Raw genomic sequence first — 16590 nt, forward strand, 5'->3', positions numbered from 1 at the left:
TATTGTCTGCCAGGATATCCACAGAGTAAATTCTGGGCTAGTCTTTGCATCTTAGTCCCTACTTTATCTAAGAAACTAAAGCCAAAATGTCTGAGGCCCTGTTCCCTGTCTCCATATAGGAGTGGCATTAGAAATGTGTCATATTGAACACAGTTATCTTCAAATCTCTTTTTTCCTTTCATCTTTTTCCACCTCTATACTCTCTTTCTTTTAGGATATGCTTTTTTACTCTGTTACTTTTCTTGTTGTTGTTGTGATTTTTTTGAACATGTCCTATCATTTCCCAAAAACTGTCAAACTGAGATAGCTCTACCTATGTTTCTAAAGAAGTCAATTGTTTTAAATAGGTCTTTAATTTTAACCCAGGTCTGTTATTGGAGCACCTAGTACTTTTCTGTTTGAGAGCTGTAAGATAATCTTTTTCAGTGATTTCTCATGCTCCCTGTCATAGTATTTTTGACTCTTGATTGACACCAGCTATACTCACAGACACTGCACAGGCATTTGTTTTTATATTTCCTGACTGCTTTGCATGGGCTCCTACAGCCCAGCCCAGATGCTGAGAATATATAAATCAACCCTCTGCAGTGAGAACTGAACTGCATCAGACAGCAGGGGGAGCAAGATGAAGTCACAATCCCAGGGCCTCATATCCCTGCTGCTTTTGGTATCTGGTGAGTCACTTACTTATGATAAGAAATTTAGAGAGGGTGCCAGAGTATTATTACATAATAACACTGTCAAAATGAGAGTACAAAGACATTAAATACAAATTTCACATGTATTTTTACAATCTATGTTTGTGTCTGTATGCATGTTCATTGTGTAACACTGATTGCAGGTGCCTGTGCAGACATCATGATGACTCAGTCTCCATCCTCCCTGGCTGTGTCAGAGGGAGAGAAAGTCTCCATCAGCTGCAGGTCCAGCCAGAGTCTTTTCGACAGTACAGACCAAAAGAACTACTTGGCCTGCTATCAGCAAAAACCAGGGCAATCCCCTAAGCTGCTGATATACTGGGCATCCACTCAGGACACTGGAGTCCCTGATCGCTTCACAGGCAGTGGATCTGGGACAGATTACACTCTCAGCATCAGCAGTGTAAAGGCTGAAGACCTGGCAGTTTATTACTGTCTGCAGACTTACAGTGATCCTCCCACAGTGCTTCAGCCTCCAACACAAACCTTCTTGAAAGTCTCACAAGCTGCCTGCAGCACACACAGCCCTGGCCCCACACACTTCCCCCTTCTGCATGACAGCAGGTGTGCCTGTAAACATGATGAAGAAGTACAGCCCCTTACAAAATTATGGATCCAATCATACTGATGTCTTGGTATGAAAAATCTTTGTATGAAGATGCCAAAAAGAGCTAAACATTATCTTTGTGTTCTTTCTCTATCATATTACTACAAACTCTGCTGCTTGAAATTAAGACACTTATATTTTTACAGTGTTAGAATCCTAATATCCAACATAGTGATGATGATAGAAATCTTTATTTCAATTTTAGGCTCTAGGAAAAATGCATATCTTGCTTTTCCTAGGTTATACAGTGTTTTTCTTTATCCTTCCATCTTTCCTTTATTCCTTCCTACCTTCCTTTTTCTTTCCTTCCATTTTTTGTAGTGCCTGATGGTAGATCCTGATAGTTAATTGCCAAATAAGTTACCTCTGCCCAGAAAAATTGAAGTTTAAGTTGAGGAAGTAATTACGACATTACCAGAAAAAAGCACAAATTTAGGAAATGACCATGACCATGAAGACAGCATTTCCGAAGATAATAAAAAAAAATACTATATGTATAGAAAAAAGAAGTGGTGTCTGGATTGTGAGAGCAAAGAAAAATGTTGATGTCATGATTGGACTAGTTGGACAATGTTAGCAAGGAAGAACATATCAGTATCTTGTCCAACCCTGCAAGACAGAAAATTCCATATAGTAGAGGAGTAAGGGAAAAAGAAACAAACAAATAACAATTTAGTGCATTTAGACCCCACCAAATTATAGAAATTAAAAATTATTATAAATTATTTCTTAATGATCTTTGTGTGCCCACCTCAGAAATACAAATGCACATACTGTTGGACAAGGCTAAAAAATTGTACCCAATTGTTTGTTTTCTCAAGAAACACACCAACTAGTAATTACTTATACATGCTGAGAGACAAGTGACAGATGAAAATCTACCAAGAGATCGGGGTCAAAGCAAACTGCAATATAAACCAATGATGAACAAAAATGATAAAGAAAGCAATATATGAAATGAGTTAGCAAAAGTACAGATGCATATAACCCACACTTTTAGTTCACACTTTATAACAAATAAACCGCCCTAGAAAAGACTAGTAGATCAGATATGTCCTGATATAATAGTCGGGTATGTCTGGATTCTTTTCTTGGTTTCTAGTAGGACCACATTTAAGGTATTATTATGGCTGCATTCTCATCTGCACACTCAAGAAAATCTTCCTGTTAGACCAGTAAGGATGTTGGTGCAACATTTTTGTTTTGTTTTGTTTTCATTGTCTCATAGAGTCTTTCTTGAGACTTAGTTAAAGGCTGCAACTCTGATAGCATTCCTGACTCTCCCACTCATGTTGTCATGAGTAGAAGCCGGATCCTTCCTGTCCGGTGGTTTTCACACTTGCTGATGGAGCATGCATTAAGAAAATCATCAAGGATGTGGATGATTTCAAGACTACTACTAATCAAATGTCCTTGTTGCCTATTTGAGGATTTTTTGGGTATATGCCAAGGAGTGGCATAGCTGGATCTTGATGTAGCACTATTCTTAATTGTCTGAGAATGCGCCAGACTGATTTCCAAAGTTGTTGTACAAGTTTATATTCCCACCAGCAATGGAGGAGCCTTTCCTTTTCTCCACATCCTCTCTAGCATGTTTTGTCATTTGTGTTTTTGATCTTAGCCTTTTTGATAGGTGTAAGGGAAAATTTGAGGGTTGTTTTAATTTGCATTTCCCTGATGATTAAAGACATTGAACATTTCTTGAAGTGTTTTTCTGCCATTCAATATTCCTCCATTGAGAATTCTCTGTTTAGCTCAGTATCCCATTTTTTAATTGGTTTACTTGAGTTGTTGCTGATTAACTTCTTAAGTTCTTTATATATACTGGGTATTAGCCTTCTGTCAGATATAGAGTTGGTGAAGAGCCTTTCCCAATCTGTAGACAGTCGTTTTGTTCTGACAACAGTGTCCTTTGCTTTACAGAAACTTTTCAGTTTCATGAAGTCCCATTTATTGATTGTTGCTCTTAGACCCTGTGCTGTTGGTGTTCTCTTCAGGAAGCTGACTCCTGTGCCAACAAGTTTAAGACTCTTCCCCACTCTTTCTTCTAACAAAATTTGTTTGTCTAGTTTGACATGGAGGTCTTTGATCTACCTTGCCTTTAGTTTTGTGCAGGGTGTAAAGTATGGATCTATTTGCATTTTTCTACATGTAAACATCCAGTTAGACAAGCACCATTTGTTGAAGAGGTTGTCCTTTCTGCATTGTGTAAAGTTTTGGCATCTTTGTAAAAAATCAGGTATCCATAAGTGTATGGGTTTATTTCTTGGTCTTCCATATGACTCCATTAATCAACCATTCTGTTTCTACACCAGTACCATGCAGTTTTTATTATGGTTGTTCTATCATATAGCTTGATATCAGGAACAGAGATTCCTCCAAAACATCTTTTATTGTAGGGGATCATTCAAGCTATTCTGAGTTTCTTGTTATTATGTATAAAGTTGAGAATTTTTTCTTGTAAGGTCTGTAAAGAATTGTGTTGGTAATTTGATGGGAATTGCAATAAATTGGTAGATTGCTTTTGGTAAAGTGGCCATTTTTACTATGTTAATCCTGACAGCCTATTAGCATTGGAGATCTTGCCATTTTCTGATATCTTCTTCGAATTCTTTCTTCAGAGACTGGAACTTTTTTCATACAAGTCTTTGACTTTCTTGGTTAGAGTTACACCATGGTACTTTATATCCTTTTTGGCTATTGTGAAAGTTGTTGTATTCCTAATTTCCTTCTCAGCACATTTGTCTTTTGTATACATATGGGTGCTAATTTTTTTGCATTAATGTTATATCCTGACACATTGTTGAAGATGTTTATCAGTTGTAGAAGTTCCCTGGCAAAATTTTTTTAGGGTCACTCATGTATACCATCATACCATCTGCAAATAGTGATACTTTGACTTTTTTCTTCCCAAACTGAGTCCCCTTGATCTCCTGTTATTGTTTTCTTACTCAAGCTAGGATTTCAAGAACAGTGTTGAAGATAAGACTGGATAGCCTTGCTTGTCCTCAATTTCAGTGGTATTGATTTAAGTTCTCTACTTTTAGTTTGACATTGGCCATATGCTTGCCCTATATTGCCTTTACTATGTTTAGGTAAGTGTCTTGTATCCCTGATCTTTCCAGACTTTAAACTTAACTAATATAGCATTTTATCAAATGCTTTTCAATGTCTAAGAAGATTATTATCTGCTTTTTTCCCCCTTTCAGTTTGTTTATTTGGTAGATTTGCATTTATTGAACCATCCCTGAATACCTGGAATGAATCCTATTTAGTCATAGTGGATAATATCATTGATGTATTCTTGAATTCTATTTGTGAGTATTTTGTTGAGTATATGTGCTTCAGTGTTCATACTGGAGATTAGCCTGAAATTCTCTTTCTTTTTTGGGTCTTTGTGAGGTTTATATATCAAGGTGACTGTGGCTTCACAGATTGAGTTTGGTAATGTTCCTTCTGTTTTTCATTTGTGGAATAGTTTGAAGAGTATTGGTGTTAGGTCTTCTTTGAAGATCTGGTAGAAATCTGCACTGAAAACATCTGGCCCTGGGCTTTTTATGGATGGGATAGTTTTGATGACCGCTTCCATTTCCTTAGGGGATATAGGACTATTTAATTATTTTTTTTTTTTGCAATGAAGACCTTTGATGACAGCTTATATTTCCTGAGGGTACAAAGGACTATATACTTTATATATCTGTTTTGATTCAACTTTGGTAAGGGGAATAGATCAAGAAAAATTTCCATTTCTTTTAGATTTTCAAATTTTGTGGCTTTATAGGCTTTTGAAGTAAGACCTAATAATTGTTCGGATTTTTCACTTCTGATTTTGTTAAATTGGATAGTGTCTCTGTCTTTTAGTAAGTTTGGCCAAGGGTATGTCTATCTTGTTCATTTTCTCAAAGAACCAGCTCTAGGTATAATTGATTCTTTAGGGATGACCATAATCTGTTAGAATTTATCTTCCTCTATTTCTTTAATCATTTTATGTGTTTCCTCCATTGTCCTCTTCATAAGCATAAATGTAAGATCATCTTTTGAATTTTACTTATGATAGGGTGTCCAGGGCTACTTGATCCTGGATAACTATGTTCTGGGGATGTCATGTTGCTTTGGCATTTGTTGGTTATGTTTTCATGCTGGCTGCTACCCATCTGGCTGTCTCAGGTGTTGGCTGTTAATTTCTTGTCCCTGCTGGAATCCTGGAGTGGGGAGAATCCCCTTGGCAGAAAGATGGTTGTTCCTGAAGGCAGCCTCCTCAGCTTTTTGGGTATGGTCACCAAATGGCTGGTGCTTCTCAGGAATTGCCACAGCTCATCTCCAGTGTATGTACCTGAGTGGTAACTGTAGTTGTTGGTAGTCATGTGAGCTCTCCTCTCACCAGGCAAAATACTGGAGACAGCTGCTGTGCCATTTGATTTCTTGCTCTGAATTTAGTGAGCTGCTGCTACACTTACAGTGTTTTTGCTGAGCACAGCCCTCGTGAAGAGCCAGGGACCCCTTAGGTGGGCAGCTTGGTTAGTGAGCCAAGTTGCACAATGCAGCAAGGGGTTGATCATGTAGATCCCAGACTTCTGTAGGTCAGAAGTTGGAGCTCTGTTTCCAAGTACCCAAGAAGTTATCAGTGGTTGATGAGTGCAGTTCTCATGCCTACAGCAGGAGGCTAGAGCGTGGAGCCTGCAGGAACCCAGAAGCTTTTCTAGAGCTTGGTGTCCTGAGGTCAGATCTGATGTTTCCCCCATGGTGGGGTTTCCTCCCTACATAGAGATCCAGTCTGTGGTGTTTTTGTGTACTCAGTTCAGTCTGGGATGGTGAGTAAAGCATGAAATTGCAGGGGAGTTTCTCCACATTGTTGACTGTGTGCCTGTATTAACCTGGAAATTTTAAAGAGACCTTTTTGGGGAGGCAGGTTGGTTAAGTGCTCTGAGGTCTGACCTGCTGTTTCCCTCACTTTGGAAATATTTTTAATTACTGTCATTGATCTAGTAAGTGAAAGAAAGGTTTTCTTATGTTCAAGCTTTCTTTCTTCTCTGCTCTAATCCTACTCTCTATTCTTCGTGCTCTCCCACCTAACTTCTTCTAGCTATAAAGTTTCAAACTCAAGAGTCCTCTACTTTTGACACTGCTGACAAACCTCTTACTCACCATCCTTAACCTCCACTTCTGGCTTCTTCTCAACCCCCTGTGCTGATTCCTCAAGGTTCTCCTCTTTTGTTTCTTCCTCTTACTGGTTGGTTCCTCCAGCATCCTCACCTCCCTCCCCAGGAGAATGTCATCCTAATTGTCTCTGTTTGGCACAAAATTTTACCCCACCAACAGCTATTAGCCCTACTTCTACAAACTCTCACTATTTAGCAAATCCCTCTTCTTCTACTCAGTGTAAACCAGCAGAAATTCTTCCCCCACTGGAGGTAAAATGTGTGGATGGCTTGGTGAGGGTGTATATTCTTTTCTCAATAACTGAATTCTCTCAAGTAGGAAAGAGACTGGGATCCTATACCTCTAATCTTGCCACTCATTAATTTCAATATGTTACTCATTCTTATAGTCCTACCTTCATATATATATATATATATATATATATATATATATATATATATATACATATATACAATATATATATATATATATTGTTAGTAATTCTTACTAACAGTCTACTATCTGAGGAGCTCAAATGAGTTTGAGAACAGGCTGGAATTCATACAGATGAGGTTCACTAAAAAGATACAGCATGCCTAGCTGAGATGGTGCCCAACCAGGATCCACAGTGGAATTATTATACCCCAGAAGGCATTTTAGCTACAAGTCAGTTCAGGACATGTCTCCTGATTGATATTCTCAAGGCTGCCCTCAAGCCATTTAAGTGTGAAGAGCTCTAGGAGGAAAATAATGAAAACATGTCTCATTTCCTAGAGCACCTTACAAAGGCCCTCTTAAAACATACTAATCTAGAATCTGAGATTACAAAGCATAGGCATCTCCTGATGACCTTTTTTTTTTTTCTTCCAGAGTTACCCCAACATCAGGACTATGCTTAAGAGCTTGGAGAGAGGATCTCTGACAGAATCTTAGACCTGGCCTTAAAAGAGCATGTACCACAGGATTGTTGAGAAAGCCCACATGCAAAAATACCAACTGCTGGCTAAGAACATCCAAATGGCCTCAGTGACTATCCAGAGTCCCTTGCTTAAGGCAAAAGGATCATGAGGCCGCTCTTTCAATTCTGGTTAAGAAGGTTACACAGAACAGGTTTTCCCTAACCCATATAAGCCACTGGGGCCATGTCCAAAATGCCACCAAGGGGAACAGTGGGGTGTTGACTGCCACCATTTCTTCTATGGTTTGGGGGCATCACTCCCAGATCACCCTCCTGTTGATATCCTGTGCCTGACTACTGCTTAGTGAATGTGTCTGGATTCCCTTGACCTAACCACTGCCTTCAATAACAGGGAGCCATGTCCTTCCTTGTGGACACTGCTTACTCAGGCCTGCTTGAACTGAGTATTGAGGACCAACCTCTCCTTGTAGTTCCTCTGTTCTTGAGGTAGAGGGATGGCCTTGCCATCCTCCACCACTCCACTGAATTTTCAGGGCTGTTTCTTTAACTGATTCCTTTTTAGTGATGCTAACCTGAACAGTTAACTTATTGGGAAGGGACCTTTTAGACAAAGTGCAAGCCTCTACTTTCTTTACTCCTCCATTTCACCTGACGTCCAGCTCCTCAAACTCTTCCTTTTCCTAGCTAATATCCATATCACTTCTGACAAGTCACTCTACCAGCCTACCAGCCTCTCAAGTGGACCTCCAATTCTGAGGTGCCCAAAAAGCCTCCATCGCTAGGCACCATTTCTCTGTATTCATTCAGCTACAGGACCCTACCACGTATATCATCCAGGCTCAATACCTACTTCCTCTCCAGACTCTCAAGGGATTTAAGCTCAATATTGCTGACAATGCAAGAAAAAAATTCTTTGCCCTATCTACTCTCCTTTTAACATCAAAGCCCAGTAGAACCTATGGCCTGGTTCAAGACCTCTAGCTTCTCAATTCTGCAGTTTTTCCCCTCCACCTTGTTGTAGCTAATCCCTATATTCTCCTCTCCACTATCCCCTCAGGGGGCTCCAATTTCTCTGTTCTGGATCTCAAGAATGCATTCTTCTCTATCCCCTTGGACTCTCAGTCACAAAATATCTTTGCTTTCAACCAGTCTGACTCAGAGACACTTGTCTCTACTAGCTTATTGGACTTTCCTATCCCAGGGATTCAGGGACAGCCCACACCTGTTTGGCCAAGCCTTAGACTCTGATCTCTTATCACTCCCAAAATATGACCTTATACAGTAAGGAGATGACCTTTTCCTCTATGGCCCATCCTCTATGGCCCAACTCAATACTCAGTTCAAGCAGGCCTGAGTAAGCAGTGTCCACAAGGAAGGACATGGCTCCCTGTTATTGAAGGCAGTGGTTAGGTCAAGGGAATCCAGACACATTCACTAACAGCTCTCTGTTCTTCTAAATTTCTCATCCAGCAGGGGTTATAGGGATTCACCTGCCAAGGTCCAATTGTCCACCACTGAAGTCACTTAACAGGGAATAAAAATAACCCTAACCAACAAAGGCAACACCGTAGAGAGAAAAGACCTAATCCAGTCTCTTGCAGTTAGCTCCACTAATGAGAAAATTTGAATGTTTTTGGGAAAGGCTCGTTTCTTTGCTCCTAGGTCCCTTCCTTTTCCCTTTTTGCCAGCCCCTTAAATGAGGCATCCTTAGGCACTTTACATGAACCCCTTCTTAAGCCCATTACCAAGTCCTTTTGGAGGCTCAAACAGGCTCTTCTTAAGGCCCCAGACTTCCATCTCCTAGACTTAACTTGTTCCTTCTCTCTATATGTAATAGAAAAAGAGGGATATGCCTTTGGAGGCCCGGGTCTCTAACTGCAACAGCCCTTCACACCTGTAACATACCTGTCAAAAAATTAAAACTAATGATCCTGGAATGGACACCCTGCATTTGTGCTATACTAGTTCTTTATTCAAGAGTCCAAAAAACAAAATTTTGGATAACCTATTACTGTCTTCTCTTCTCACATTTTGTCTCACATTCTAATGTTTAAAGCCTCACAAACTCTACTCACCTCAAAGGTTCTAACAGTAGACTTTACACTTCCTTTCCAATGATGCCCACCTCTTAATATTTTAAACCTTCTTCCTCAACCTAACTTTGATCATTCCCCATCTCATTCTTGCATTGAGACCTTAGAGGAGCTAATGTCCCACCCCTCACACATACAGGATGGCATTGCCTCAGGCCATCTATACCTGGTATATGGATGGCAGTTCCTTTGTACACGAAGGAGCTCAAAAAGCAGACTATGTCATAATAACAAATACTGAGGTGGTTGAGGCATAAGCCCTCACTGCCCACACCACTAATCAACAGGCTGAACTAACAGCTCTTACCCATGCCTTCTAATTGGCCCAGGGCACCCCTTAACATATATTCAGACCCTAAATATGCCTTTGATATTCTTCTTTCCCAAGCTGCCAAATGGAGTTAGTGTGGGTTACTTACAGCAAATGGAGGATCTGTAACCAATGCAGGTCAAACTATGGCCATGCTACAAGCATCCCACCTTCCCACAACTTTTGCAATAGTCAACTGCATGTTCCTCCAGATGGATGATTCCATCATTTCCAAAGAAAATAACCAGGCTGAGGAGGCAGCTAGAACTGGAGCCCTTAAGGCCTAGACTCATCTCACCCATCAAAAGACATCCTTACACTACAACCCACATTTCTCCTGTCATCTCCTAACATTTGTCAGATTCTGTCCTGTCTGTACCAGCTCATTCATCCAAACCAAGCCTTGTCTAACTTTATTAAGACCCACCTGCAGCTCAACTCTGAGTACTTGGTTCTCCTAAAGTCTATTACTGCCTCTTGTAAAATCTGCCAGACTTCAGATCCTAACTCAGGATTTTATATCTCCTATTTTCCTACCTACCAGGCAAGAGGCTGTCTTCTTAGGACTGACTGGCAACTTGATTTTACCCACATTCCAGCAGCCAAACATATCTGGTACTTTTTGGTTTTTGTGGACACTTTCTCGTGATGGATGGAGGCATTCCCCAACACTAGCTCAGACAGTTTCTGATCCCCTTCCCTGTGAGATTTTTCCACATTTTTGGAATCCCTACATCCCTCTAGTCAGACAATGATCCTGAATCCATTTCTCAGGTTTCCCAGACCTTATCTAAAGCCCTTAATATTCCTTGGTATTTCCATACCCCATGTTATCCACAGTCCTCAGGAAAGATGGAGCAAACCAACCAATCCTTAAAAAATGCCCTTGTAACATTTTCTCAACTATGTTCATAGCAGCTATATCATTTGTAATAGCCTGAATCTGGAAACAACCTAGATGTCCCTCAGTGGAGGAATGGATACAGAAATTGTGTTGCTTCTACACAATGGAATACTACTCATCTATTAAAGACAAGGAAATCATGAAATTTGTAGGCAAATGGATGGGATTAGAAAAGATCATCTACAGTGAGGTAACCAGAAACAGAAAGACACATATGGTATACATTCACTAATAAGTGGATATTAGCTGTACAATATAAGATAGTCATCTACAGACCTAAAGAAGCTAAACACTAAGGAGGACCTTAGTGATGAATGAAATTTCATTTGTGATGGCAAACAGTATAGACACCTGAAGCTGTGAAAGAGAGGAAACAAGATGGGAGTCTACTGTAGAGGGTCCTGTGAAAGGATTCACATAACAGGGGATCAAAGCAGATGCTGAGACTCAAGGTCAAACTTTGTGAAGAATCTTATGGAGGACGAGAGAGGTGAGATGAGAGGCACATTGAGGGGACAGGAGACCACAATACTAATACTAATACTATACTAATATAATACTAATACTAATATTACTTGTGGGAGACAAACAATACTAAAATTTCTGAGCCCAGGGGTCCTGCAGTGACTGAAGCATCAATGAAGGACCATGCATGGCAAGCACCTAGACACCCTGCTCAGGTGTGGCCAATTGGCAGCCCAGTCCCCATGTGGATCTATGAATGAAGAGATCAATGGTGCCTTTACCATGGATTCGGTTGACTGCTCTCTGTTACTCCCCTGTGATTATACAGCCTTGCCAGGCCATGAAGGAAGAGGATCCAAGCAGTCCTGATGAGACTTAACCAGTTATGGGCAGAGGCAATAATGGAAATCTCCCCTTTCAGTGGACTAGGGGAAGGGGATGAAGAGAAGAGGGACGGATGGTGGGAATGGGGGAGTTGAGGGAGTGGACTGCAATCAGGATATATAATGATTAAAATGTGAGAAACAAATTAAAAGAAATATTTTAAAAAGTATTGCTTGATTTTGAAAAGGCTGTGTGCCCCCTTCTGGAGAGATGTTTTTTTAAATCTAGTTACTATGTGGGCAAGGACATCACAACCCAGTTTAAATAATGTTAATTTCATACCCTAGAAGATGAATTTCTGGAGTTACACATGCTAGCCAATGTTGGTCTACAGGGATGATTTCATGGGGAAATCTGGTTTGTTTCATTCCCCTTCCAGTCTCTCAATTTAGAGCTTTCTTTCAATTCCACAAAGTTGTGGGAAAACACTTGTTTTGGCTGCATTTACCTTTGCTGCAAGATTAAAGCTTCTCTAGTCACGGAATTAAATTAATGTCTCTTAGAATTACCACAGGAAAAAAAAAATTCTAGGCTTCTCTTTTTATCTCCTTTTGAAATTTTATCATTTATTACAATTTATTCAATTTGTGGCCTCCTCCCTCATCTCCTCCCAATCCTACCCTACCTCCCTCTTCTCCCCCTATGCCCCTCCCCTAATCCACTGATAGGAGAGGTCCTGCTCCCCTTCTCTCTGACCCTAGCCTATCAGGTCTCATAAGGACTAGTTGTAGTGTCTTCCTCTGTGGACTGACAAGGCTGCACCCCCAAGGGGGAAGGAATCAGACATCCTGCTATTGATTTCATGCCAGAGAAAGTCCTTACTCCCTTTACTATGGACTCCATTTGGAGACCAAGTCTATGAGCTACATCTGAGCCAGAGTTTTAGGCCCCTGCATGCATTGTACTTGGTTGAGGTCTCATTCTCTTTAGGGACCCCAGGGGTCAGTTTTCATGGCTCTGTTAGTCACCTGGTGGCACTCCTGTTCCCTCCAGGTCTTTTTGTCTCCCTCTTCTTTCATAAGATTCCCTACACTCTGCTCAAAGTTTTGGCTATGGGTCTCAGCCTCTGATGTGATACCTCAATCAGTACAGTCTTTCAGAGGCCTTCTGTGGTAGGCCCCAATCTTGTTCCCTGTCTTTTTCTGCTTCCGATATCTATAGTATTTTTCCTTCTGAATGAGGATTGAGCATCTACCCTAATGTCTTCCTTTTCAGGTAAGAAAATAAAAATTAGAGACTTCCTAAAATTCAATGAAAATGAAGGCACAACTTGGCTTTTCTTTTTATCTATGCCCCATGTGTACCCTGGAAACAGAAGCCCACATGTCTCTGATCGACTGTTCATTGTCCTCAGTATGAGTGGTGTTGCAGATGGCAGACAATGAACAAATTTTGCCCCAGTTTCCTCTTCTTTTGCATTTCCTCTTTTCTCACCTCTACCCTTACTTTCTTTTTTTTGCATGTTTTCCTATACTGTTTCTTTTGTTGCTGTTGTTATTTCTTGAACACATCATTTCCCTTGGACTATCAATATGAGATAACTTTCTGAAGGTTTCTGCAAAAGACAACTGCTTAAAAAATGTTTTTGATTTAACCCAAAGCTACTTTTAGAGAACCTAGTACATTTCTGCTTGAGAGTTGCTAACTGCTCACTTTCAGTGATACTCATGCTCTCTGTGATAGTATATTTAGCTGTTGGTTGCCTCCATCAACTCTCACCCACACTGCCCAACCACGTGCTTTTTGTATTTGCTGACTGCTTTGTATGGGCTTCTCTAGCACAGCACAGCTGCTCAGAATTTATAAACCACACCACTTCCCTGTGAACTGAGCAACATCAGACAGCCAGGGGGAGCAAAATTGACTCACATAGTCAGGTCCTTGTGTTGCTGCTGTTCTGGGGGTCTGGTGAGAAGTTTAAAGTGTTATCATTTCATAGTCACATCTTTGTGTGAAAGAAATTTACAATGTGTACCAGGGTGTAGCATATCTTAAATAATAATTTACCTGACAATGTGATAAGGGCATTTAAATAACAAATTTCTCTCTCTCTTTTTTCTTACTCTCTCTTTCTATTTGTTGATTTTTCAAGACAGGGTTTCTCTCTGTAAATGACCCTTGGCTCTCCTGGCCTCACATTATTGACCAGTCTAGCCTCAAAGACACAAAGTACAGCCTGCCTCTGTACCTGACTTCAGGGATTAAATGACAAATTTTAAAAGTCATAACATTGTCTCTGTTGGTGAATGTATGCACATTAAATATCTACTAATTATTGCAGGTAGCAGTGGGGGCATTGTGATGACTCAGTTTCCATCCTTTTTCTCTGTGTCAACAGGAGAGAAAGTCACCATCAGCTGCAGGTTCAGTCAGAGTATTTTGAAATACATACATGTCCTTGTACCAGCAGTTACCAGCGCAGTCTACCAAGCTGCTGATCTACTGGGTATTCACTCGGGACACTGGGGTCCCTGATCGCTTCACAGGCAGTGGATCTGAGAAAGAATTCACTCTCTCCATCAGCAGTGTGCAGGATGAAGACCTGACAGTTTATTACTGTCAGCAGTATAACAGCAATCCTCCCACAGTGATTCGGCCTCCAACACAAACCTCCTTCAGGTTCTCCCCAGCTGCTTGCACCACACACAGCCCTGGCCCTGCACACTTCTCCTTCTGCCTGAAAGGGGGTGTCCCTGAAAAAGTAATAAAAGTTTGCAGAGCAGAGTACGAAAATATGGGTTAAATATCTCATATATTTTTGTATGTAAAATCTTTATGCAACACATGCTGGAGATGTGCGAAAAAGTGGAGCCCTTCTCCACTGCTGGTGGGAATGTGAACTTGTATAACCTCTTTATAAATCAATCTGGTACTTTTTTAGAAAATTAATAATACTGCTTCCTCAAGATCCAGCTATACCATTTCTAAGCATATATCTGAAAGATGTTCCACCATACAAGAAGGACATTTGCTACCTATGTTCATAGCAGCTTTATTCATAATAGCCATAATCTGGAAACTACCTACATGGCCCTCAATGGAGTAATGAAATATAGATATGGTGGAACCTTTACATAATGGAATACTACTCTGCAATTAAAAACAGGGAAATCATGAAATTTGCAGGCAAATGGATTTAACTTGTAAAGATCATCCTGAGTGAGATAATCCAGAGACATTCAGTGAAGGTTTAGGCTCACATGGGCCAGTTCCCCTTGCATGAAGAGATCTGGATGGATCAAGTTTGGTGCAAGTAGCTAAAGTGGCAGTTTGTTCATGAGTACAAGGGCCATGTCATTCCCAAAAGGAACTGTGGCACAGCACTACTTCACAATACTGGTCATTATATTTGTTCTGTTTCTTCTTCTATGAAGTCCCTGATTTGTGGGGATAGATGCATCTCATTTAGGAATGAACATTCCACAGTCACTTATTCTCAACACTTTGATCAGTTGTGAGCCTCTTCTTTAGCCATTCTCTACAGCCCAAATAAGCCCTTTGCATGAATGCTAATAATAGTGTCCATTTATGAAGATAAATATAAGGATTGCAAAGAAGTCTGATGCCATACACATTCAGAAAAACAACCATGGTAGGTTCTCACTTAGTGATTATGACCTCCACAGGAACAGTCTCTCTGTATTTTATTTTAATTTTCATTTATTTTAATTTCTTAAGTTTACATCCCAGCTATAGCTGCCTTCTTCTGCTCCAGCTTGTCCCACCCTCCTTCCCTGTTTACTCTAACTACTCCTCAGAAGCCTACTATACACCAACACCAGCACCAAGTTGCATCTGGACTAAACATATCCTATTCCCCTGTGGTCTAGAAAGGTAATCCTGCCAGGGGAAAGTTGTCAAAAAGCAGGCCACAGGGTCCATGTCAGAGTCATCCCCTATTCCCTTTACCAGGGTACCCATATTGGTGTCATAAGTGGAATAAATTTAAATGGTTAGCAAGAAAGAATATATGAGTATCTTGTCCAACCCTGCCAGACAGAATACTCCAATACAGTTGAGGAGCAGGGGAAAAGGAAACAAACAAACAATAATTTAGTCTAACAAGACCTCACCCCAAATTATAGAAATTAAAAACACTTCTTAATAACCTTATATGAGACTAAGAAATACAGATGCACATACTGTTGGACTAGCTGTTGGTTTTCTGAAAGAACACACCAACTGGTAAGTACGTACACATACTGAGAGATGGAGATAAATCTAGAATGGGGGTCAAATCAAGCTCTTAGAGCTCTTCTTATGTAGTGTAGAATATAAACCAATGATGAACTGATAAAGAAAGAAATGCATTAAATGAATGTCTGAGATCTTTGGAGAATTCAGATTACACACAGCCATACCATCTTATGACATTGTCTAAAGAACAAGGTTATGTGTGTGTGTGTGTGTGTGTGTGTGTGTGTGCATGTACTAAAGGCCTTGGCTCCCCTCAGTCTGTAACAACAGGAAGCAAGCCTTTTCAGCAACTAGAGCTATCCATCAATTTGCAGGTGGCAACCAATAGCCAGAGTTGCCTGGGAGATCCCATGGGGACCCTCTGGCCAACAACTCATTTACATCTAACCCATTGCTGGCAGTGGAGGTTTCACTTGGAAGAGAAAGATGTCTAGCTAAGGTTTTGTCTCTGCTGTTATTTGGTGATTTCATTTAGATATTTTCATATACATATAAATGGTAAGAAGTGACTGCTGAAGTAGGTTTCTATATGACCCCTCAAAGGGCCCATAGTGCAAGCTAAATCTTCCTTTGTTCTCTCTCTTGCCTTCCTATTTCCTTACCACATAATCTCATTGAACATGGAGGACTATTACTGCTGTCTCACTAGAGCCTGAACTCTTTTTGACTACTTTTCATTGTGAAAGATCCTCTGCATTCTATCAGAAGAGAAAAGTAACCATCAACTCAATTATAAACCCTGTCGTCTAGGATGATTTTGGGACTAACAAATTTTATTCTAATTGATTTTAAGGTCCACTCCAGGATATGGAGCCCATGCCAGACACTGCTCAGGTGACCAATGAACTGAATCTAGATAGGCCATGGGCTTTGG

The 16590-nt window shown here is 40.4% G+C and overlaps 1 gene segment (V, D, J or C); it reads left to right on the plus strand.

Annotated features, from left to right (window-relative positions):
- Positions 1-615: 615 nt before the first annotated feature.
- Positions 616-1326, plus strand: LOC132654371 (immunoglobulin kappa variable 4-1-like). The segment is given in 2 exon segments: positions 616-674; positions 842-1326. Coding segments are annotated over 2 exon segments (534 nt in total).
- The last annotated feature ends 15264 nt before the right edge of the window (positions 1327-16590 follow it).

The sequence above is a fragment of the Meriones unguiculatus genome, chromosome 5, assembly GCF_030254825.1.
Source record: "Meriones unguiculatus strain TT.TT164.6M chromosome 5, Bangor_MerUng_6.1, whole genome shotgun sequence".
Taxonomy (NCBI): domain Eukaryota; kingdom Metazoa; phylum Chordata; class Mammalia; order Rodentia; family Muridae; genus Meriones; species Meriones unguiculatus.